This window comes from Prunus avium, chromosome 1 (assembly GCF_965620075.1).
Source record: "Prunus avium chromosome 1, drPruAviu1.hap1.1, whole genome shotgun sequence".
Taxonomy (NCBI): domain Eukaryota; kingdom Viridiplantae; phylum Streptophyta; class Magnoliopsida; order Rosales; family Rosaceae; genus Prunus; species Prunus avium.
The window spans coordinates 53,538,430-53,562,931 of NC_142284.1; the positions used below are offsets into that span (position 1 = coordinate 53,538,430).

Below are 24,502 nucleotides of genomic sequence, written 5' to 3' on the forward strand. Positions count from 1 at the left end.
AAAGGTGGCAGTGGATCCGGTGGGGGAGACAACAAGCCAAAAGAGAGTAGCAAGTCAAGAGACAAGTATGATAGTCATAAAGTCATCTTGAAGAAGAATGACAAAGGTGACAAGGGGAAGGACAAGTCGAAGCTAGCTTGCTACTTGTGCGATGGACCGCACATGATGCAGGATTATCGGCATAAGAAAGCCTTGAATGCTATGAACCAAGAGAAGAAAGAGGAGGCCGACAGGGAAGCAGGAATGGGGGCCATTCACCGCTTTAATGCCCTACAGGCCAAAGTCGCTCAACCACAGGTACAAGCTAAAGAAGTGATGTTCGTCAACACCATCGTGAATGGCAAGACAACCCGTTGTCTGGTGGATAAGGGTGTCAAGCACAACTTTATGTCCGTGCAGGAAGCAAAGAGACTTGGGTGTCGAGTCTCAAAGGAAACAGGCAGTATGAAGACTGTGAATTCAATTGCCAAACCAATTGATGGAGTAGCTCGTGGTGTGGAGCTACACATTGCTACTTAGAAGGGAATAGCTGACTTCTCCGTGATCTCGATGGATGACTACAATGTCGTGCTAGGAATGGAGTTCATGAATAAGGTAAAGGCATTTCCTATTCCATTTTACAATACTATGTGCATAGCACAGGGTGGAGCAATGTCATGCATGGTGCCAATGGTGAGGCAACAAGACAAGTCAAAACTTTTGTCAGCCATGCAATTTTCCAAGTCTTGGAAGAAGGGCGAACCGACGTTCCTTGTAACTATAAAGAGGGATATAGTTGAGAAGGAAGTCCAACCAGTCCCAAAAGCTGTGGAAGCAGCCCTTAAGGAGTTTGCAGATGTCATTTCCAAGAAGCTGCCCAACATCTTACCACCTAAGAGAGAGGTGGATCATGCCATTGAGGAGGAACCAGTGCAAAGACTTCCTAATCTTGGCAAACCTTTTGAGGTACACACTGATGCATCAAATTTTGCTATTGGTGGTGTACTCATGCATGATGGACATCCATTGGCTTTCTAGAGTTGAAAGCTCAATGACACTGAACGAAGGTATACCGTTCAAGAGAAGGAGATGATAGCCGTAGTGCACTGCTTGCGGACTTGGAGGCACTACCTACTTAGTTCTCAATTCGTGGTCAAGACAGACGATGTTGTCACAAGCTACTTTCAGTCCCAACAGAAGTTGTCACCAAAGCAGGCTAGGTGGCAAGACTTCTTGGTGGAGTTCGACTACAAATTGGAGTACAAGCAGGGGAAGATGAATGTCATTGCTGATGCCTTAAGCAGGAAGGCTGCACTAGCAGCTGTTGTACAACCCCAAAGTTCTCTCATGCAGAGGATACGAAAGGGTTTGTTGCATGATCCCCAAGTCAAAAGTCTGTTGAAGCTTGTCAAAGATGGGAATACAAGAAGATTTTGGCTCAATGATGGTGTTATCTGTGCAACAGGGAAGAGAATCTATGTTCCAAGATGGGACAATTTGAGGCGAGAGCTACTGAAGAAGTGTCACGACTCGAAGTGGGCGGGACATCCAGGCACTCTTCGAACTTTAGCATTGATGAGTGAAGCTTACTACTTGCCACAGATGCAGGAAGATGTAGACTCGTTCGTACGGACTTGCCTTGTATGCCAACAAGACAAGACCATGCAGAAGCAGCCGGGTGGGTTGCTATAGCCACTTCCTGTTCCAACTAGACTATGAGAGAGTTTGTCCATGAACTTCATCGTGTGTCTACCCAAGTCAGAAGGGTGTGGCTCAATTTTGGTGGTGGTCGATAGGTTCACCAAGTATGTTACCTTCATCTTGGCACCAACGGATTGCAACGCGGAGGAAGCTGCACGCTTGTTTCTGAAGCATGTGGTGAAGTATTGGGGGATCCCCAAGAGTATTATCAGTGACCGTGACACTCGCTTCACTGGTAAACTTTGGACGGAGTTCTTCAGGCAACTTGGCTCACAATTGAGCTTCTCTACCAGCTTTCACCCACAGACAGATGGTTAGACGGAACGGGTGAATGCATTGTTAGAGTTATACTTGCGGCACTATGTGAGTGCCAACCAATGAGATTGGGCAAAGCTGTTGGATTTTGCTCAGTTCTCGTACAACTTGTAGCGATCGGAGTCGACAGGGTCAAGTCCTTTTAAGTTGGCAACGGGACAACAACCTATGACACCTAACACAGTGGTGTCAGGCTACACGGGGAGTAGACCTATTGCATACAAGACGGCCAAGGATTGGCAGATGACTAATGAGCTAGCTCGGGCTCAATTGGAGAAGGCAACTCGGAAGATGAAGAAACGGGCGGACAAACATCGGCGAGATGTTAATTTCCAACCAGGTGATCTGGTCTTTGTGAAGCTCAACCCCTCTCAACACAAGTCCACTAGAAAGGTACACAAGGCATTGCTGAGGAGATATGAGGGTCCATTTCTTATCCTCCGAACCGTGAGAAGAGCTAATTACCGTATGGCTACCGCCACGATTGAAGATTCATCCGATGTTTCACGTAAGCAATCTCAAGCCATACCATGCTGACCCTGAGGAGCCAAGTCGTGGGGAGTCTCAACAAGCTCCACCTTTAATGGTGACTTCATTTGACAAGGAGGTTGAGTGCATCATGGCCAAACGTGAGGTGCGACGCAAAGGTGTACCGAGGTACTTTGAGTACTTTGTCAAATGGAATGGCCTGGTAGAGTCCAAAGGCAATTGGGAGAAAGAAGATTCCTTTTGGCAATACAAGGATAGGATCGAAGCATTCGAACGAGAAGGAACTACCATGGCGACAAAGATGTAACCGGATTAGGTGGGGGAGAATGTTACGGCCCGCATGAGCTCAACCCAACAACTATCAGGCCAACCTAGAGGATCCATTTGTGAAGGTCAAGCCCCACAAGAGAAGCTCAAAGCCCGGCCCGTCGGATAGATCACTCTAGATCTCTTAGCCCATATGTCTAGATTCAATGTACAGTAGTAGGTAGATTCCGGATGGTTAGGTAGCAGTTGATCCTAGCCCTCTATTGTGGTGGTAGGTGGGGTAGGATCTCTATATAAGAAGGATGTCTCATTGTATATCCTCACCTCACAACTTGTAAAACATTGAGTAGCAATACAAGCATATGTTCTCCCAAACTCTCTTGTTCGTTCTTATCATTCTTGCTCTTATTTTTGTGTTCTTGCTTGGTTCAATCTTATTTTGTAGGAAGGCTGACTTAGCTTGTTCGAGAGGCGATCAAGTCTAAGGCCGAACGGAAGGAAGCGTGCATTTGTGGAAGTGATTGGATTAAACAAGAAAAAAGAAAGTGAAGAAGAAAATGATTGTACAAGATGAACAAGAATGGCCGGAGTGGTTTGTCCAAGATGTAGAATAAATATTTTCTTTTTTATTGTTTTGTAGTCTATTTCAATTTTGTTTCAACATTATTTCAAAATTTCAAGGTATTGTTGTTATTATCTATATATATAAAGCAAAAGGCAAAGAATGGTGAAACATTCAAAATACTAGAAAATACCCTTAGTTAATGCAAACATTAAGAATTGAAATTATTAATTAAATGAGGATAATATGGTAAATTCACATTTTTTCATATTTAAAAAAATTAAAATTAAAAGAAAAATCGGATAATGGATCCTATTTTTATGGAAAATAACTACACATGATCTCTTTTTTAATTCTAAAATAAAATTTAATTTTTTTTAAAAAAAGCCTCTCGCAGGCGCGGAAGCGCGTGCGAAGAGGCTAGTATATAATTATGGATGGAGTTTTCAAACATAAAAAACAAATGGAGTTCAATAAAGTATAAAATAATGGCCCATTTCATAAGGCTAAATAGGCCCGACTCACTGGCCTGATCATAAGCCCCAAAATGTTAGGCCTATGGATAGGGTCTGGGCTTTGTATATTTGATATAGGGCTGGCTCGGCCTGATAACTCCTTAGGATTGAAAAGGCCCGTTACTAGTTAGGACTTAGGCTCACACCTCTTAGGGCAGGGCTGGTTCGGCCCGGCCCGTTTTACAGGCTTAATCTTGACACAACATGAATTCGACACGACACGATCCATTACCAACCCTAAAAAAACCCCTCATATAATTCCAACAATTTAAGAAGAAAGAAAAAAGAAAATCAATTACGCGGGGCCACGTGTGGGTCCCGCCAAGGTTTGTGACTAGTGTGTACCGGTCCTTGCCACCCGTGAAGTCACACAGCCGCTTCCTCTAGAGCAAATGAGGCGTGCTCCTCCTCCTCCTTCCCTCCAATTCCTCGCCGCAGCAGCCACCGACGCAACCACCGCCATGTCTTCGCGCCCTCCTGTACTTTCTCTCTCTTCTCCAATTTAAAAAATGGCTCTGAAACTTTCAGCTAATTGGTGCTTTCTCTTTTACAGTACCGAGGTGGTCGAAACCAATGGCCGAGAGCCTCCTCCTCGAACCGCCCCTACTCGGGCGGCAGAGGCCCGTACGTCACCGGAGATTCGCATATCCGATCGGTCCGCGACGCCAATCTAGAGTTCCGGCGAGGCGACGCCGGCACCGGACCCTTACCCAACCAAACCGCCTTTCGTGAGCATCCGCCGCCGCCGCCTTTTCAGCACAACCATCACTTCCCTCAATCTCGGCCGTTCGATACAAACCAACCGTACCGGCCGAACCAGCAATTCCGGCCTCCTCAGCAGTTTCAGCCTCGGCAGCAATTCCGGCCTCGGCCGAAGCCCTTGGATTATCGCAACTGGGAGTTTGCGAAAACGACGCCGCCCCCTACTTGTGGTAATCGACCGTTACTATTTGTAAATGTATCAGAGTTGTTTTGGTTTGGCTTTCTTTGAATCTATCGTTTGGGGTTGACAGATAGGTTTACGGTGCTATCTTATAACATGCTGGCTGATTCCTTGGCCCATGAGCACCGGAGCAAGCTTTACTTTCACATACCTTATCATATGATGGACTGGCAATGGAGAAAGAATAATTTGATTTTTGAGCTTGGGCTGTGGTCAGCTGACATAATGTGCTTTCAGGTGCATCTTAGCTGCTTCATTTTATGCGCAATCTTCCACAAAATTCTGTTAATTTTGTATAATTGTAGTCTTCTTATACCAAGCAATATGGTGAAGCTTGGGGCAGTTGTGTTTGAAGTGTCTTGATTTATGTTTTGCTTTGTCATGGGCCTGGCTGAAATTTTTATGGTCTGGTTTCAATTGCAGGAGGTTGATAAATTTCAGGACATCGAGGAGGAGTTGAAGCTTAAGGGGTACAATGGCATTTGGAAGGTGTGCTTAGAAATGCATATGTTGCTGTTTTGCTAAATCAAGAACATTCACATCATGTGTTAATGCTTCCCTCTCTACATGTTTTGGTTTTAAACAAAGGCTTTGGATGTGTATCAGACACCATTTTGAGAATCAGTACACACTGTATTTTTAATGTAGTTGACTGGAGGGGTTAGAAGCAAAGATTAAAGAATATGAACCGTGTAGCAGAAATGAGGGTTTTGAGGAAATTGGTAAACGGATAGCATCCATCTTGGGGGTTATTTTGTTCGAGAAATATCATTGTTAACTATTATTACTTCAAAATTGATGCATAAAATATCCGTCTAACTGAATAATGATGGATATTGTTAAGAGAAGGATGCCATTTTTGGTGTTCTTATTGCATGTAGATACCTTTTCTATAGTAGGAAAGGTCAGGAAAATAGATTAACTTGGCTAACTTTCAGCAATTCAATAAGTGCTCTGTTTAATAAAGTCACTTGATTAACGAGTTATTTATGGTTCAGCCCAAAGGAAAAAAAAAAAGTTATTCATGGATGATGGAAATTTACCAATTCTTGGTTTGTGCAGATGCGGACTGGCAATCCAGTTGATGGCTGTGCAATTTTTTGGCGATCCTCAAGGTAGAGTATGTATCTAGTTTTTGGATATCCTTGAGTTGTGAACAGTTATGCATCCATTTTTCCATGCTGCTTATGAGCTAAGTGAGTGGCTTATTTACTTCCCTGGCTGTGAATATTATCAGGGTATGTGAATATGTGCCTGAACTAGCTAAAGATAAAAAAGTACTTTGTCCTTCCGCTCCAGTGACAGTGCATAAGAGTTTTCATACTCATTTACCCTGTTTAATTTTCATTTCCTTGTGTCCTAAATACATTGGTATGTGAACCTGCCTACTTTCATGATAACTGAATATATGCTCACATTTATACATTCATCTTATGGGGTCTCCTAATTGGGAGCTGGGTTATAAGGGCAATCTAGTTGAAGTATGGGGATCTTTAATGGAAATAGGAAGTGTAGATTGATGAATTACAAAAACTTGCCCTCAAAACATAACTGAAGGTCATTCAATACGAGTACTTAATTATAGTGATGGCATATCTTAACAGTTATTTTGATGAACGAAAAGTCCCTTGGTTTGGCTGAACTAAGGACCCTTGCCATAGACCTAGTATATCTCAATTTACTAATTTCCTGTATTATGTCTGATCTTTCATTTCTTATCTTGTCCTAGTCATCTTTTATTGCACCACTGTAACTATTCTGTTTTGCATTCCCTTATTACTACTTTGTTATAACTTATAATATATTCATCTTTACAGACTTAACATGCTAGCACCATATGCTAATGTTGAGCAAAACTGATTTGCTACTGTAGTCTACACCTTACCTTGGTTGCCTTTATAGATTCAAGTTGATTCATGAGGAATGCATTGAGTTCAGTAAGCTTGGACTTCGGGATAATGTTGCTCAGATATGTGTACTGGAGGTATTTTAATTATTTATATCTTGAACCTTACATGTGATCACCAGCACTAGTTCTGATTATTCAAAATTGGTTTGTCCATTTCATTTCCTTTTTATTTTGTTTGATATGGTTTCATGTAAATACTGTTAGTTTTTTTGTTAAACAGTCAATATGCCAGACCAAAAATCTTGCAGTTCTACCAACAAGGTAATATAAGAATCTTTAGATAATTTACCTTCATTTGTGTAATACATACGCACGCACACATGCTTTAGTTTTGGGATTGCCTCAACCTTTGGTACATTTAGTCACCTAGATATGAAGTGACTTTGACTAGAATATTTGGAAAACAATTAATTTTAAAAGTAGGAAACTCTCTCTGATGCTGGGATACAGATGAGTTTAATAGTAGAAGAAAACTGTGTTTCCTTTTTGCAGATCTTGTGTAACTGAGTTTTGTTTGCATCTTCAGCTCAACAGGTTCTAATAAAGTGGTCATTTGCAACATTCACGTGCTTTACAATCCTAAACGAGGAGAAATTAAGCTTGGCCAGGTAATTACTCTCTTTTGAGTAGGCCATACAATATATATATATATATATATATATATATATATATATGTATCTCCTTCTTTGGCATTCTTGTAATGGCGTTCAAGTAAGATATAAATGTGTGTAAAATCCATCTCAAAGTTTAACTTCAGTGATGCTAAAGATTTCATTCAGCTTTAAATTTGAAATCATACTTTCCTGTATGTTTCCTTCAAACAGGTCAGGGTGCTCTTGGATAGGGCTCATGCCATTTCCAAAATCTGGAATGATGCTCCAATTGTTCTTTGTGGGGATTTCAATTGTACGCCAAAGGTTTACTTTTAACACTCTTGAAGTCTATATCTGGAATGTGACTTGCAATGGATACTTGTGGCACTGCTGGAGCTAGTTCTTTATTTTATTTTATTTTGATGGTAACACTTTTTTCATTCTTTTTGTCAGAGTGCGTTATACAACTTTATTTCAGAACAGAAGGTAAGCTTCTTTCTTCTCCATTTTTAACCTCCATCAGTTTGTAAGTTACAAGTGTAGTTACATCGTACTTTTGCAGTTAGATTTGTCTGGAGTTGACAGAGATAAAGTATCTGGACAAGCTTCAGCTCAAATTTATTCACCAAGGTCATATAATCGTAATTATGGGTAGGTTTTGTTGGAGTCAACTACTGAATGCTGATATAACGACTACAATTCTATTTGTGAATACCTCTTCTATTTTGAAGTGAAAACTTTTTAAAAAAAATATTGCAGGGCTCAACCTGGCAATCATTTTGTTCAAGGTCCATCAGTGGTAGACGGGAGGGAAGGTGGAATGAAGCCGAGTGATTCACCATTGGATATTCAGAACCTAAACAATCCAGAAAGTAGTGTGGAGAATGTTCCATTAACAAACAATTTGTCTCAGCCTCAACCTACTAATACCCTCAATTGGTTTGATAAATCTTGCACCAATGTTGATTCTCAAAAAGAGGATGGTGCCCAAGATGTTGAAGTTAACAAAGAATCTAAGCAGAATGCTGTAGATGTCTCTACGGTTGAATCAGCTTTCCATGTTCCAGGTGATGGCTTAAAGGATGAAGCAAGTACTTCTTACAGTGAAGGTGGCTTTCCTGTAGCTAAGTTGACTGATCCTGAACACGCTTTCTCTAATGTGACTGAGACTGGATACAAAGAAAAAGTGGATTTCACCTCTACTTCAAATCATGGATTACCAAGTGAACATTCGGACTCAAATATTTGTGTAGAAAAAGAAAGCTTGAACTGTGATATCCATAAACATCCCTCTACAAGGGACATTGATTCTATTAGGGAAGGGATTGGTCCAGATTATGTGGATCCTCTCCAGTCAGAAATTCCTTTGTCTAAGCTATCCTGCCAGACTTCCATTGCTGATGCTATCGAAGTCTCTTCATTGGGGAACTTAGGAAATTTGTCTTCTAAACCAATTTCTTGTGTCGAGAACGATAGCCGTTCAGTCCCAGAGCAAGTCGACATATCATGTGCACCTACTAGTGTTGACCTTGAGTTGCAGAAAAATCTAGAAAATTTATCTCTTACTGAGTTAGATGAAGCCATTCCAGAAGGCGGAAATACAGCTGAAGATGATAATACATTTATATCTGCATTACACAACACAGAAGATGCCTTTCCATCTGATTTTTCTGTTTCTCCCAACTCAGCGTTGTCTGCATCAACCAATGCAGTTGAGGATGGTTTATCTCCAGGATTGGATTCAGAGACTGTTTATGTGGAGAGAACTCCTTATGATCCCTCACTATGGACTCCAATGGAAATAGAAGCTGCTACAGGCAATTCAGAATGCACTCTTTTAGAACATCCCCTAAAGCTTAGGAGCACATATACTGAAGTTGAGGTAGTCATATCGTCTAAAGATCCTTCACTATCGAACTCTATCTAGAATGTTGCAGTTTGATCTGCAATCTGCATAGCAATCACAAATGGTTTAGAAAATTTACCACTGTTAGATATTATACTTAGTCAGGATCTGAAATTTTTCCTCATACACTTATTTCTTTAATCTTTGCAGGATTGTGCTGGGGCCAGAGAGTCAAATGGAGAGCCCCTGGTTACCAGTTATAACAGATGTTTCTTGGGCACAGTTGATTACATCTGGTAAATTTTCTATGATTCTGATATTCCTTAACCACTCCTGTCAGTCTATTAATACTATTAGATTTTGAAAGTTGATAAATCATTGAGTAATTACATTACTTTCTTAATAAATAAAAAAGAGTTTATGCATCACTCTTTCAAATATATATTTTTTCTTCATATTCTGAGCATGTAGAATAGGGTTGAGACCTTTTATTTCTTATAATTATTATTTTTAAATATCAGGCGCTCCGAAGGTCTGCAGACTGTAAGGGTGCTTGCTCCTATTCCAAAGCATGCTATGCAACGGACTTCAGGGTTCCCAACCAAGGTATGGGTTTTCTACCGAGCTGATGTGATGCCTTAGAAGGCAAAAGTAATGAGAGAGCTCGGTGAACATTAAACAAAGAATGATATCTCTCTAGTATTTTATTGAAAGCAAAGGAAGGATTTACAATATGATTATAAGAATTGACTTCTCATTGGATCAATTTATAACAAATAACATTTATTAATCCAGTCGGTGAAACAAATGAACTTGAGCTTAGACATATCCCTGAATGGATATTTTTCCGACTGTTTTTCAGAAATGGGGTAGTGATCATATTGCCTTGGCTTCTGAGTTGGCGTTCGTGAACAGTTTTGACCAATCAGAACAGCAACACAGAAGTCCGCACCAGTAGTCATTATTGACATTTGAGGATTGCATTCGGAGAAGTTGCGGGATTGACTGTCATCTCCGTCAAATTTTTTCAGCGTCTAGTTTCACCTCTTCCCACATGTTTTAGGTTGTGGGAAAAACTCAGTCACAGGTTCTCTTCCAAAAATTTGAGGTTAGTTGAGTTTTTCGGCTGCAAATTCCTCATGTATATATTTTGATCTTCATGTATTGTCTGTTTTCTATTTTTCTATTTTAAACTTTAGAGAAATTCACTAACCTAGGCCCTGGACGTACAAGTGTTGCTTGAATTACACTTTACGAATTTATAAAGAAGTTCATCTATTTTATAAAGCACACTAATTGAGTTCTACATTTTCTATTTGGCGGCGTGGCTGACAGCCGTTGATTGTTATGAAATTCACAATGGAACAATCAAAGGTTCATAGTTACCCATACGACTATGACGACCATATTTTAGCACAAATGACATCGTATTTAGCACAACCCAATGACAAAAACATACCTAGTAATAAAAGTACTATTATTTTCTTGCCGAAAGAAAGGTTGGCCATTTGATACAAAGGAAATAATATTTTGTATTTTGTCATGCACTTGACGCTTCATTAACTAATCAAAATGGCACAAATTGTTTCTTCAGAAATTGAATCAACTTCACTTGTTAGCTCAACGAGCATGTTCTACATCAAAAAGAAACAATATTAATTCGTGACCACAGATTTGTTTTCTGACTCCAACGAAAGAAAACATGTATAAATGGATGAAATTACTAAATTTATTTATGTCATTAAAAAAGCTCCATTGAACTACGAATACTAACTGGAAAATATTAGGCCTGTTTGGTATTGGATTTGAATTCAATTTTATAAACTCAAATACAGATTTTAAGTTCAAAACCAGAAAAACCCGTTTGGTAGGCCATTCTTAAAAACCCAAACCTCAAAAAAACTTAAAAACACCAACAAATTAAAAAACAGAAAAAGTCATGATTTTCTTGTTCTTCAGTCAAAACCTTCTTTTTGAACTATCAGTCAAACTAATGCCAGATACATTTTAACGGCTCTAAACTTGCCTGCATTATTTAGATGCTCATTCTCGAACTTGTACCATTGGAACAAATTGTTCATTAGATTAGAGCTATTGAACTTGAAAGGAAAAGGGTATATCTAACTTGAGTTTCATGTCAGTGTCTGCTTCTATATGGCTGCACATGTAGACTGATAGAATCATTGGGATTTGGGGATTTGAGTAAAAGTTCCACATCCCTCTTATGATGACTTCAAGGGCTGCTAAAAATAAAAACACCCCAGTTAATCTGTATTCCACATTTCCAATATGTCTTGGAGGATATGTGATATGTAGGAGTTAAATAAATCTAATGTTAATGTCTTTTTTCTTAATTTATTATGCAATACCTTGATGAGAACAAATACTTGATTATGTAGATATTGGATAATCAAAACCTTGGAAAACTTGCTAAGTGTGCCCAGTAACTCCTCTCTCTCTCTCTATCTCTCTCTCAAACACACATGCTTTTATGTGTCTATTTTGTTTCTAATCTTGATTATGAGTAATCTTATGTGGACACTGAAATCTTCATTTATGAGTATTTTTGTCTTGGATATAAGAGCAGTGATTTTTTTCATCTGTATTAAGTTTCTTCTTGATATTTTATTAATTTTACGACCATCAGTGTAATGGTTCATTTCTATTTTCTGTTTTGCGCTTTAGAAAACAATACTCTTGATTTTGGCTCCTAAAAGCATTATGAACTTAAAACTTGGACTATGGTGGCTTTTGTTGTCTGAATTGGCCTTATGCTTGCCGTGTGTTTATTGTGATGCGTGAATTGGTCTTATGCTTTCCATGTGTTAATTTTACAGAAAAACTTAAACGTAAGAGTGAAAAGGAAATGTCCTCTCCGTATAGAGAATTGAGCTCTATTGAAGATTGAATGGAAATATTGGAAGGCCATATATATATATATATATATATACAGAGACACTGAAAAAGAACGGCCATAGTCACTATTATTTCCATTAATGACATTTGATGACTTTTGATGACTGTTGTGGGGTGACTAAAGGCTTTAGTCAAGAACATAAATGACAATAAGCTACATATAATCTTCTAATTTGGAGGTTTCTCAAGGTCTCAAGCTTCTTCTACACAGTGCATGAAATCAACCGCGATGGAAACCACATAAGAGCACGCCCTTAGGCATTCCACCAGTGGCTTGAGACAAGCACTGCAGCAGCCATTATTGTCTTCAACAGGAAAGGGTTGTGCAGCTGTTGGGCCCGATTCAGACCCCTGCCTGATCAATGAACACCACCATCCATAAAAAGTTTGTACTAACAAACATAATCATATAATTAATTAACATGCAGTTTGTTTTTTGTTTTTTTGGTACTTAATTATTTTTTAAGATATCGCACTTACTGTGTTGCAGTCATGTACATCTGAATATGTGGAGGATTAAGAACAGGTGGCTGCGGCTTAACAGAAAGCAGCTCATCATTTCTGCATGCGTGAGAAAGTTAACAAAACAGACAAACGATATATCTAAACCGAAAACAGAAATAATAGTTTACATATTTAGAACCCTAAATGCTATATCAAGAAAAATGTCCAAAAAAGAAAAGGAGCTAGCTAGCTAGATGTGGAAATTACTGTGTAAGCTTTTTGGCCAGGTACAAGAATGGTGCCTCAAGGTTGTGATCGTTGTTGACAGAAATTTCAAAGTATGGCAGAGTAATATTCTTGACCTTTTTCCAGCAAATATTCTTGTCTCCCATCATCATCACATGATTCACATTCACCTTGTTGCTACACAAAACAATCGGAATGTTCTCGTACTCCCTAATAGACAGCAAATTAATAGAAAAGTAGAAAAGCTACCATCAGAAAGAAGAGTTAAATCAATACGCAACATTAATTAGATAGGAACAGGATAAATAAGACATATACCTGGAGAGAAGATTGTAGCATGTTTGGAGAAAGTCTGGTTTCAAATTAGCAGTCTCATCAAACAGGATAACGCCACCGTGTGGGACAACACTGATGATAACCAAGGAAAAATGTATGAGAACCAGACTTTTTCCTAGCAAAAGGTATATGATGCTTTTAATATCAGAACCCAGCACACCTCCCCCAAGTTCCAATCAACTGACAGATTTAGTGCATTGACGTCTGAGGCACCTTCCCTTTTTACTCCACCCATGTTCCACCACACTTTCCCAATTTTATTCACATTTAACACTTCACATAAATAAAAACAAACATAAAATCTCCACATACAAAAACAATTAACATTAAAAACCACACTTCCCCTTTAAATTTCTGTTTAAATTAAAACCACACCCCATTCCTCAGCTTTAAAATTGTAATAATTTTTTGTTTAATATTGTAAAATTAACATCAAAAAGAATTTTGAAAAATTATTTGAGTATGAGATATACATGAATTGTTCTATTTGAGTATGAGATAGACAAGGGCGGAACCAGGAATTTTTCAACGGGTGGGCTAGCTAAAGTTATTAGCTTAAAACTTAATGATTATTTTTTTTGGTACTCAAAATTTCTATAGTCTTTGTAGAAATAAAAGTAAACATTAAATCATATAAACCACGCTAGTTAATAGCTCCATAAACTAATTTTCAATAAGTTTTAACATAAACCAAATAGGGTTTAACACCATAGTGGATTGAACATCTATGGCTTTTTTACCTAGATTGACCTTAGTTCCTTCATGCATTCATATCATACATGAAAAATTGTTTTATGTAAAAATATTGACTAAGTATGAAAAATGGGATTTTAGAATAATCATTTTTTGAAGATAATTTTTGGCGGCTTTTATTCCTCACACATCAAATAAGAAAACTTGATTTTATGGGATTTTAGTATGAAGTATATATTGACTTAATGAGCCATCATTTGTAGCCTAAATCGTATTTTGTACTAAAACCGATTTTTCATATTTTGATTTGGTGGGAATTTGATTTTCTAGTATTTTTATTTGAATCTAAATGGGGGGCACTTCCTTATTTACATTGTAAACTTAAGTAAATGGAGTAATATAAAAATAAATAAAAGTAAAATGACAAAGACATTTACTGTAGCCCTTAGTGTGGTTCCGCCCATGGAGATAGACACCTTTTTTTTCCGTTTTCTCCGTACAAGAACTTTCAACGTGGAACTCTGAAAAATATTTATTTTGTTTACTATATATAAAAATCTAATTTGAAAAAGAAATATAAGGTAAAAATTAAGCAGCCGTGTTTCGAGCATAAGAGCGCATGCAGACGACCAAGGGTCTTTGTAGTAATAATATTTTTCATTTTTGTCAAAGGTGATAGGACAAGAGCGTAGCAGAAGGAATGTGTTATTTAGTATGGCTTACCGGTCTGCACAAGATCCATCAGGCTTGTCATTTTCACAGTCGAGCTTTATGATGTTCCCACAGCCCACGAGCTTTATGATCCATCCGGCTGTAATTCCACAAATAGAAAACAGATGAGTTTTTCGAAATCGTTATAGCTACGGAGGAGAGAAAGAAAACATGCGTGTACGCGTACCGGCGGTGGCGCCATCGCTGACGATGATGACCTTCGAATTCGTTGGAAGGTATTCTACGCACTGGGTTCGAATAGCCTGCGCGCATAAACAATCATAAGTTTCTAAAAGTTTAAAGCTTACCCAACAAGAAATTATCTGAATATGTATATTAATTACCTCCATTCTGTGAAGGGAATCTCAAGTTCAAAGCCACTCGAAGAACCACTGATCTCAAAATGAAGAGAGTCTGTTTGAGAATATTAATATATAGAGGTGACTAGGGACACAAGTACGTCGGGAACTAGTAGGGCGGGAATGTGTAAAATATTCTCATTCTTTTCGCTTTTCATTTGAAAGTAAAACATCCAAGGCACAATTCATGTATGATTAAGTCAATAACCAGGCCACAAATTTTCAAGACGACATCAAGAAAAGGAAGAAAGTTGGAAAGTGGATTAGTCATTGTCATTTCCCATTGCCCTTGGTAAAGTCACTATTATATTATTTTTAGACCCCAAAAGCACCAAATATAAGTCACAATTATTTTTTCCAATATACTTGCAAATTGAAATACTTCCCACTTATACTTTATTTATTAACAAATTCTTTAGATTATGTTTCCAAATCTTCCTTTTTGACAAAAGCAATATTATAAATTACTTTAATGTACGAAGAGAGGAATTGAACTGTGGTGCAAAGGAAGAGAGCATATTACGATATTATAAGCTATTTTAATGTACGAAAAGGGAGATCAAACTTTGATGCAAGAGAAAAGAACACATTGTCTTTGCCAACTGGCCTAATCCATGTCTACTTATGTTTGCAAGTTCTATAATAAGTTCTTCATGAGATTTTTTCTTCCAAAAGTATTTCTCACTATAATGCTATTTTAGAGCATTTCTCTAGCAGTAGCCTTTTCTCCTTCAAGTGGGAGAGTTTTTGGGCTAAAATCCCAAATTTTAGGTTTAGCCCCTTGCATTGGAGATGGCCCTATGAATGCAGGAGGACAGAGAAAAGAAAAGTGGTAAAAAGACAGTAGATTATTGATTCTAAAGAGACGCTTACCTCTTTTTGGGGTGACACAAAGTACCTTTACCAGCTCGGTTCGTGTATGTGCATAAATAGAAATGTAATTGAACTTCTTTTCTCTTTTTGGTAATGAAATGTAATTAAATTTGGTGGAGTGAACGTGTGACCCAGTTTTATTCTTCTTTTTCTATGCTAAACAGTCGGGTTTTGTTTTGGTCTTACCATATAACATGGAATTTGGTTAAATATTACAAAATGGATGGGAATTTTATGTTAAATCCATTTTTATCTTTTTTAAAAAAACAAAACAAAAAACAAAAACAACCAGACCATCTTGTGAGAGCAGCAGTCTCAGTTCTTCTCAAACGCTAACACGTCAAGGTAGTTGGTTGTGAGTTGTAACCTACTCTCTGAACTCTTTTTTGTCCTTTTTTTTTTTACTTATTAAAATTCAGCAATGGAGAAAACGTTCGCAGTACAAGTCAGCCCAACACAAAACACTCGTTGCAGCTGAAAAAAAAACATTTGAAAATAATTTCTAGGTTCTCTGCCTCCTTCCTCAGTCTCTGTTACAAGGTCACAAGACTCGCAACAGAACCTCGGTTTCTCGGGCAAAGAACAGAGCATTTCTGATCAGATTTTCCATTCAAGGTCAGTTTTTCTCATCTGGGTTTTTCTCAGAATTCAATTTTGTCATCTGGGTCCCTGCATTGCTTGTATTTGATTCCTCTTACATGCATTGCGTTTTATTTTTTTTCCCATTGTATAAAAGAGAGAGCTTTTATGTTCGGGTAAAAAAAGGAGAGAGCTTTAGCTAGATCTTTTTATCGAAAAGGTGAAAAATGCCAACTTTTGTATAGTATCATAAAAGGTATGTGTTTTTTGGTTATTGATGATTGATTGGTCATTCATTTTGCAGGGATGTTTTAGGTCCTTTGAGTTTGAACTGCATTTGCTGTGCTCTATTGTTAAAGTCCTTCTCTTTGATCTCTCTCACTTCACTGTGATCCATCAAACCCTCTCTTAGATTCTTTTTCTTGTTAGGTTGATTATCCAAAGCAAATCCCGTTTCTGAAACCCCAAATAAACCAGAATGTCATAGGAAATCCAGTTCAACCCAACTACCTAAATCTATTTTACTGTTTATTGACCACCCAAATTATAGATTCCTAATCTCCTATTCTAGAGGAAATCGCTTCCTGTAGTCTCAAATGTTGTTTAAATTGTGGTTCAAGAGAAAGGGATTCATGCTTCTTTAACATCACTGTTCCATTGAGATCACCCAAGTCTCCAAATTTTGTCAATTTAGATCAACCCATCTCCTCAAATTTTCTGAAAATGTCAGCTATCAATTTAAGGACACCTTTAAACCCTCCATCATCAGTATCCTCATCTTCATTGAAGCTTCCTGATTTCAAACAATCTGTGAAGCTGAAGTATGTGAAGCTTGGCTACCATTACCTCATCACCCATGGGATGTACCTGTTCCTATCCCCTCTGTTTGTTCTTACTGTGGCACAGCTCTCTACATTTGCACTCCAAGATCTCCATGACCTTTGGGACCATCTCAGGTTCAATCTCATATCTGTTGTCCTTTGCTCAACTCTTTTGGTCTTCTTATTGACCCTTTATTTCCTTACTCGTCCACGCCCCGTTTACCTTGTTGATTTCTCATGCTATAAGCCGGAGGATGCCCGAAAATGCCCGAGACAAATATTCATGGATAGGTCTCATTTTATAGGAACATTCACTGGGGAGAACCTCGAGTTTCAACGAAAAATTCTTGAGAGATCAGGTCTTGGGGAGTCAACCTACCTCCCTGAAGCTGTTATACAGGTTCCTCCTAATCCATGTATGGCAGAGGCCAGAAAAGAAGCTGAGATGGTAATGTTTGGTGCCCTTGATCAGCTCTTCGAGAAAACTTCTATAAAATCAAAAGACATTGGTATTCTGATTGTAAATTGTAGCTTGTTTAATCCAACACCATCTTTGTCAGCTATGGTTATTAATCATTATAAGCTACGAGGGAATATTATTAGTTATAATCTTGGTGGGATGGGATGTAGTGCTGGCTTGATCTCGATTGATCTTGCTAAAGATCTTCTTCGAGTCCACCCCAATACCTATGCTTTGGTCATTAGCATGGAAAACATCACTTTGAATTGGTATTTTGGGAATGATAGATCAATGCTTGTTTCAAACTGCTTGTTTAGAATGGGAGGAGCTGCACTATTGCTTTCAAACAATGGGTCTGACAGACGTCGATCCAAGTACCAACTGGTTCATACTGTTCGAACCCACAAAGGTGCCGATGACAAGTGCTTCTCATGTGTAACCCAAAAAGAGGATTTTGCAGGGAAAATTGGAGTTTCTCTGTCAAAAGATCTTATGGCAGTTGCTGGAGATGCTTTGAAGACCAACATCACTACCTTGGGTCCTCTTGTGTTGCCTATGTCTGAACAGTTGCTCTTCTTTGCCACACTTGTTGGGAGAAAGCTTTTCAAGATGAAGGTGAAGCCTTACATCCCTGATTTTAAATTAGCTTTTGAACATTTCTGCATTCATGCCGGAGGAAGAGCTGTGCTGGATGAATTGGAGAAGAACTTGCAGCTTTCGGATCGCCACATGGAGCCGTCAAGGATGACACTTTATAGATTTGGCAACACTTCAAGCAGCTCTCTTTGGTATGAATTGGCTTATACAGAAGCCAAGGGGAGGATGAAGAAGGGAGACAGAACTTGGCAGATTGCGTTCGGGTCTGGCTTCAAGTGCAACAGTGCAGTTTGGAAGGCTTTGAGAACTGTGAATCCAGCAAAAGAGAAGAATCCATGGATGGATGAGATCCACCAGTTCCCAGTGGATGTTCCAAAGGTCTCAGCCCTCTAATTCCAGTGGCAGTTTCCCATTTCTTCTAGCAATATAAAATATATTAGGGGTAGCTAGTTTTCTGTTTCACTGCTACAATCTTCATGTTTGGCTTTAATGGAGTTACTGTTTGGCTTTAGTTATTAGGAGAGGAAATAGATGGTGTTAGTGTTTGGTTTACAGTGTATCCATGTGGTTTTGACTTGTGATTATATGCCTAATTAATCGACTGTTCGTTTTATTATGGTATTTGTCTTGTAGGTTTGAGTGTTTTATGCTGTTTGTTGATCCATAAACTGGGATTAATATCCAATGAGAAGGATTATTCCTAATCATCATATATTCTTCTTGGGTTGATAGATGTTTCTTGGCTCCTGCCTACATTTTCCTCTGCTACCTCTGTTTTGTGGATCCATTAACTGAGCTCATGTCACGAGAGATTTGTCTCCATATTAGACACTTCTTTGATGACACAATAACAACTAAATTCTTTTTGTTTTTTATACATCACTATAAATTGTGTGTTACACACGCCTTTGACAGTCCCCCCACATATTTGGAGCCAAACTATAATTTTCTAGTTTAATACGCTTGTGTTATCTTTCACTTCATGTATAATATTTTAGTATTTTAAAGTACTCATAATTAAGTACAAAGATGACTAAGTGAGAGTCCAAATAGTCTTGCCTTTAGAAAATAAAGTGTTACATGAGGCCTCAAATCTTTTATAAAGATTACGTTATTATCTTTGTTTTTCACATTTGGGTTTCATATAGTTTTCTTACCATTTTTTGTACTCTTTTACGGTGCTGCTATTTTATAGAACATCTGCTTCAACAACCAAAAAAAAAGTTACATGAACTGTTTTCATTCTTTTGTAAGTGCCTCGATGAAAGAGTTACTTGGTTTCTGACTTAGATGGAGCCTTTTCTTCTCTTATATTTTTCGGAAAACATTGCAACCATTTATTATTGGAAGGGTTAGTGATTTTCAACATGACACTACTCAAATATGTTGCGAAATTAACAAAATTGAAGATTTAGACAACAGATTAGGCTCGCATCAATCACAAATAACCTAACTATGACACTACAAATCTCTTCAACTAAATTTCTAATGAAAAAGGAAAAAAAAACGAACGAGTGCAATTATCTTATTTTCTCCAACTTTTGAGGATTGGGAAGAAATGGAAAAACAGAGAAAAGACTTTCATTTAATAACCATAACACACCAAACAAAGCACCTCTAATTTCTACACTCTAACCACTACCAAAGAAATGAAAAAATATATTCTTTGATTGTTCCCAATAGAAGTAAAAGTATGCAGGAGTTCCATTTTCAATGAATAAAATGTATCTGAAAATGTACACAGGAGTTCCATTTTCCCAAGAGGAGTTGACAATACATGGAAACCACAAGAATACTAGTCCTTGGTGGACTTGTTGATGAGAGACTTGTGAATGTGAGGGATCACGCCACCACCGGCTATTGTTCCTTTGATCAGGGTGTCTAGTTCTTCGTCACCACGAATTGCAAGCTGCAAGTGTCTGGGTGTTATACGCTTCACCTTTAAATCTTTGCTTGCATTACCTGCCAGCTCCAACACTTCTGCAGTCAGATACTCCAAAATTGCGGCAGAGTACACAGCAGCTGTTGCACCAACTCTTCCATTAGCTGAAACCCTTGACTTCAAAAGACGGTGAATTCGACCAACTGGGAACTGCAGGAATACGTATTCAAATATCAGAGATAGGGAACATAGTGGGCATATATACCCAAAAGCAACTAAATAAAATCCATGGGAGGAATTAAAGAACTACAAAAACATCTAAAAGAAAGAACCAATTTATCAACCCGTGGAAAGTCCACAATACACTCATGCTTAAACACAAGTTCATGAGACTATACTTGAAATCCAAATTATCATCTAGGGTAATTAATTTATAGCAGCACCTCACCCAGGTTAACGACACATCTGATTAAATTGATCTCATCATTAAAAAGAAAGGCATTGCAGGATAGATGGAAACAGGGACCAAAGTTCCAATTGTGGACTCAAGATAATGAATAAACAGTGAACATAGATGACCCGATATCAAATCGTCCTTTTATATGTTTTGGTCATAAATGTGATTGGATTAGGGCAACTACTAGATCAATAAGACATCAGCTGAGTAAGTTAACAAGTCTTTTATTGATTCCCCTTATACCCATCTAAGTTGGGTAAGCTATTCCTTCACCACTCTGGGTCACTTTCTTTAAAGGAGCCCAAGCTTCACTCACATACAAAGAAAATATCCTAATCTAAGTTTAGTAGACCAGGATTTGACAGCAAAAAGATAATGTTGATGCCTAACCTTCTTGACCAATTATAACCTTATCAAGTTGGAAGCTATAATTTCTAAAACAGCTGCAGTGAATACTATGCTCTGTTGCTTAACAGAAAAACTAAACAAAAAAACTTCATGAAAGAGAACCGTAAAATCTCTGTGCCAAGGCAGAAAAGTACTGAACTAAAAATCAGCTGAGACAACTATTTACCTATATATTTGATGCTTATCAGCCTACAGTTAGATGCACAGAGAAAACTCAAATTTGCAGATCTTAAAGCACTAAACATAACATTTGAGGGCCGTGGGTAAATAAAAAAAGCAGAGCCGAGCAGAAAGTAGCAAGCCAGTGCAATTTTATCCTCTCCATTACCATGATAGACCTCTTCTTCATGCCAAGCTCAGTACCATGATAATCCATCCATTCCCATGTAATTGAAATCCTATGAATTTGAAATTCAGTTACTTTTACAGCAAGCAAACTAATCATAACTGACCACAATTATCCCATGTATCCCATCAAGCACAATTTAGCAGATTGCTCTGAGCTAGTGAGCTCTGAAATTACGAAATCTCCACGACCCAACTATTCATTTTCTCTTTTTTTCTTTTATTTCATTAATAATTTAGATTTTTCCAACCATAATTCTAATTCTATCCATAATATTCGTATACACACCAAGAACCAACACAAATGAGAACACGCATTTTCTAAACAGAGCATATTTTGAAAAACGAAGATTTACCCAGGAATGAATCATGAAAAAAATCAACGAAATCGAACTGAAAACAAATATAGATGAAAACACACAGAGAGAGAGAGAGAGAGAGAATTGTACCTGAAGGCCAGCTCGAGAAGAACGAGAGATAGGTTTCTTCTTGTCCTTGTCTTTGTCTTTGTTGATGGCTGGGCTTTTGCCCATTATCAAACCCTTCGCGCCTTTACCTGACATTTCTTTTTCTCGAGAAATTGAATGAAACTGTGAATAACTCAATTTTGCTTTCGAGACAGCAGCAAAAAGCCCAAAACGCGAACGCAGATAAAAACAGAGAGAATTTGCAGATGGGGGTCGACAAAGATCGAATCTTTTTTAGATTTCAGGGACTGGAGAGAGAGAGTCGGGCTATTTATAGGGAGCTTTTTACCGCTTAAAATACCCACCGACTTATGTTTAATCACGAACAAACCACCTTCTTATTTGGATTTTTGGATCGGGTCTTTTGGATATGTGAGAACAATATGTACTGACTTTCAAAGAAGGTGGGTTTATAATAATTTTGGAAAATAATATATTGGTCTAGTGATTTTGCTTCTACAATGTTAGAAGAGGTCTCAAGCTATTTGAAATGTTGGTATCTTAGTTAATGCGTTACACTTCTTGTTAATTTAATTTCTATTACAAAATGACAAAGCTGAGAGGCATAAAATCATGCCTTAACTCTCACTTCTCAGAGTAGGTTAACTTGCTTATAAATTGATTCCATTCCATCATCACTATAGTACTATATCATTATCCTATTGATATGTTTTATTTAATTAATTATGGGAACATACCATTTTATTTATATTTATATCTAGTTCATTCTTAATTATCATATCATGATACTAGTGGTTAAATATAAACACATGTATATATCTGAGGCAAAAACGAATCGCTTTTTGTTGAAAAATATAACAAGTTTAGGAACACATTTTCTTCAATTCTCTAGAAACACTTAATAGGAGCAAAATTCAACTACATACTAACCATGCTGAAAGGTACACATACAATCAAACCAAACTAATTGACCTTCAATCCTCAAAGTTCTAGGAAAATATATATATATATATATATATATATATCAAAGGGGTCCCATGTCCCTTGATAAAACAATGTGTTGTCTTCTAATTCAAACCCTGCAAATGCAAAATTAAATCACAATTATTGATCATTAAAAGCCACCAAGAAATACAAAACGAAAATCTAATGAGCTTGTCGATTAACACTGCATATTAATTTAAATATGTTGATTAACAGTTCATAACATTCAGTACTTACTGTTGAAATTCAATGTTAACGAACTTAGCAGAAGAGTTGGCGATTGCAGCGAAGGCGGTGGTGGAGAGGGCCATCGTAGTATCCTTCCTTGAAGGCCGAGACACCGAAGAGAGAGCTCGATCCACAATCCTTATCTGAATCGTCTTCCCTGGAACGCAAGTTCCCAGCACCGGCGCACTAATGCACCTCACCAGATATTGCCTGCCGCAGGCCGCACCATTGTCCCATATTCCCTCGCCAGCTGACCCAAACAGGTTGCTCGACGGAAACTGTGAGGGGTCGCTTCCCCTGCAAGCGGTGGCTGCATGCATGCAACGCAAGCTTAGGTATTAATCAAATATCCATGTTAACAGAAATATATCGACAACTTGAAAATTCTGCAATAAAAATGAAGATGTAAACTAAATATATTTTGATATTCAGAAAAATTATATGAAAGTTTCAGAAAAATGATATTCAGAAGATATTGTATGTAATAAAGATACATTAGGGTTTTAGGTTTACGCAAATATGGGGGGCTGTAGTGGGCAGCAGAGCCAACATCAGCCTGAGAGGAACGAAAGAGCGCTGAAAAAAACAGGAAGAGAAACAGCCATGGAAGGGAGCTCGGAGAAGGTGACATGCCTGGATAACAAAGTAAGAAGAAAATAATCTGATGGAATTAGTTAAACATTATATATATAAACAATATTAATTAAAGATTCATTCAAAGTCAAAGGTTTGAAAATTAGGTTAATTTTAACTTTGGGTGCAGGACAGTTACTTGGTAGCTCAGAGTAGGACACCGAAAAATAAAAAAGTATGATCGTCTAAACAAGTAAAAACAGCAGAAAATATGTCCCCGTCCAGGGATGGGGTAGTCTCCCCTCCTCCTAAACTTTTCTTCGTGAAAAAACAAAAAAAAAACAGCAGAAACACAAACACAAACAGAAGTAAAAACAAAAAGGCAGATAGAAAGAGCAAGAAAAAATAGATTAGTTAAGAAATGGGGTTTAGTGGTTTTGGTACGTAGGTACGTAGGCTGATCAAATGAGTTATGGTTGATCCAAAACCACCTTAAATAAGTGGAAGAAGAGTCCAAGAGGTGAGACGATAAGCACAGTTTTAAATTCTTAATTAACATCATAAAAATATAGTACAAATCTCAGCCGTCCATTGTCTACTACTGGACACCACACAGAAGAGCAGAGGACCCATGTACTTCCATGTGGACAAAGCTAGAGCTTAGCCGTCCCTCGCATGCTCTTTGCTTACAAAGTCATTCACTGGCCAAGGCAAGTCATATTGGTTGGCATAAATACCCACCCCAGCTTTCCTTGTATGTATTATACAACGATCTAACGGTCTAGCATATTAGAATGGAAGGGGAGTATCTAAAATATTGTAATATTAAGTGAGCATCTAAATTGATTTATGAGTGAAGGAGATTGCAACGTACGTACCTGGGCAAGTGCTGTGCTCAGCAGCGAGAAGATGAATAGAGCCTGAAGGCTGATCGAGAGTGCAGGCAATGTAGCTAGATATGGAGGAATTTATAGATGAAAGAAAAATAAAATCACACTCTTCTGAATAAGGTAGGGAATTCATTTGGAACGTTTCCTTGCAAG

General features: G+C 38.0%; 4 protein-coding genes and 1 pseudogene across 9 annotated transcripts; 2 read left to right on the top strand and 3 right to left on the bottom strand.

Moving 5' to 3' along the window:
• Window positions 1–4,153: 4,153 nt before the first annotated feature.
• LOC110769108 (DNAse I-like superfamily protein) lies at window positions 4,154–12,472 on the top strand. Of its 5 annotated transcripts, none has more exons than XR_002528533.2 (16): window positions 4,154–4,307; window positions 4,382–4,760; window positions 4,842–5,008; window positions 5,195–5,260; window positions 5,834–5,886; window positions 6,674–6,755; window positions 6,901–6,941; window positions 7,207–7,288; window positions 7,505–7,597; window positions 7,727–7,759; window positions 7,836–7,924; window positions 8,033–9,155; window positions 9,330–9,415; window positions 9,641–9,725; window positions 9,982–10,227; window positions 11,957–12,472. XR_002528533.2 is itself a non-coding variant. In XM_088255970.1 (16 exons), the coding sequence occupies exons 1-16, from the start codon at window positions 4,221–4,223 to the stop codon at window positions 10,075–10,077; spliced, it is 2,526 nt and encodes an 841-aa protein (XP_088112096.1). In that variant the 5' UTR covers window positions 4,154–4,220; the 3' UTR covers window positions 10,078–10,425. The 5 variants fall into 5 exon arrangements, 2 of the variants coding, with proteins under 2 accessions (XP_088112096.1, XP_021828705.1); XR_002528532.2 differs by having other exon boundaries at window positions 12,225–12,472; XR_002528531.2 differs by having other exon boundaries at window positions 12,247–12,472.
• Window positions 12,228–14,964, bottom strand: LOC148298023 (GTP-binding nuclear protein Ran1B-like). The gene is made up of 7 exons (XM_088255975.1): window positions 14,810–14,964; window positions 14,653–14,728; window positions 14,478–14,565; window positions 13,044–13,133; window positions 12,747–12,935; window positions 12,516–12,596; window positions 12,228–12,390 (listed from the first exon to the last, which is right to left on the bottom strand). Exons 1-7 carry the CDS (start codon window positions 14,813–14,815, stop codon window positions 12,228–12,230), a joined length of 693 nt encoding a protein of 230 aa, XP_088112101.1. The 5' UTR covers window positions 14,816–14,964.
• Window positions 14,965–16,017: 1,053 nt separating this feature from the next.
• Window positions 16,018–18,775, top strand: LOC110769110 (3-ketoacyl-CoA synthase 11 pseudogene; annotated as a pseudogene). The gene is made up of 2 exons (XR_015837091.1): window positions 16,018–16,312; window positions 16,581–18,775. The product of XR_015837091.1 is annotated as a 3-ketoacyl-CoA synthase 11 pseudogene (transcript).
• A 938-nt stretch (window positions 18,776–19,713) lies between these two features.
• On the bottom strand, window positions 19,714–22,278 carry LOC110769103 (histone H2A variant 1). The gene is made up of 2 exons (XM_021973005.2): window positions 21,696–22,278; window positions 19,714–20,246 (listed from the first exon to the last, which is right to left on the bottom strand). The coding sequence occupies exons 1-2, from the start codon at window positions 21,807–21,809 to the stop codon at window positions 19,950–19,952; spliced, it is 411 nt and encodes a 136-aa protein (XP_021828697.1). The 5' UTR covers window positions 21,810–22,278; the 3' UTR covers window positions 19,714–19,949.
• Window positions 22,279–22,488: 210 nt separating this feature from the next.
• Window positions 22,489–24,406, bottom strand: LOC110769125 (EG45-like domain containing protein). Its single transcript, XM_021973041.2, has 4 exons — window positions 24,338–24,406; window positions 23,400–23,519; window positions 22,896–23,196; window positions 22,489–22,753 (listed from the first exon to the last, which is right to left on the bottom strand). The coding sequence occupies exons 2-4, from the start codon at window positions 23,515–23,517 to the stop codon at window positions 22,747–22,749; spliced, it is 426 nt and encodes a 141-aa protein (XP_021828733.1). The 5' UTR covers window positions 23,518–23,519; window positions 24,338–24,406; the 3' UTR covers window positions 22,489–22,746.
• Window positions 24,407–24,502: the final 96 nt, after the last annotated feature.

What these genes read in the sequence shown, in the direction of transcription:
- LOC110769125 (XM_021973041.2), bottom strand. Translation starts at nt 23,517, where the DNA reads ATGTCACCTTCTCCGAGCTCCCTTCCATGGCTGTTTCTCTTCCTGTTT. An exon ending in CTACAGCCCCCCATATTTGC is followed by an intron (nt 23,197 to 23,399) that starts GTAAACCTAAAA and finishes GCATGCATGCAG; the next exon opens with CCACCGCTTGCAGGGGAAGC.
- LOC110769108 (XM_021973013.2), top strand. Translation starts at nt 4,221, where the DNA reads ATGAGGCGTGCTCCTCCTCCTCCTTCCCTCCAATTCCTCGCCGCAGCA. An exon ending in CTGACATAATGTGCTTTCAG is followed by an intron (nt 5,009 to 5,194) that starts GTGCATCTTAGC and finishes TTTCAATTGCAG; the next exon opens with GAGGTTGATAAATTTCAGGA. An exon ending in CTCAGATATGTGTACTGGAG is followed by an intron (nt 6,756 to 6,900) that starts GTATTTTAATTA and finishes TTTGTTAAACAG; the next exon opens with TCAATATGCCAGACCAAAAA.
- LOC110769103 (XM_021973005.2), bottom strand. Translation starts at nt 21,809, where the DNA reads ATGTCAGGTAAAGGCGCGAAGGGTTTGATAATGGGCAAAAGCCCAGCC. An exon ending in CTTCTCGAGCTGGCCTTCAG is followed by an intron (nt 20,247 to 21,695) that starts GTACAATTCTCT and finishes GTATTCCTGCAG; the next exon opens with TTCCCAGTTGGTCGAATTCA.
- LOC148298023 (XM_088255975.1), bottom strand. An exon ending in GATGGATCTTGTGCAGACCG is followed by an intron (nt 13,134 to 14,477) that starts GTAAGCCATACT and finishes GGTTATCATCAG; the next exon opens with TGTTGTCCCACACGGTGGCG. An exon ending in CTGGCCAAAAAGCTTACACA is followed by an intron (nt 12,597 to 12,746) that starts GTAATTTCCACA and finishes TCACGCATGCAG; the next exon opens with AAATGATGAGCTGCTTTCTG.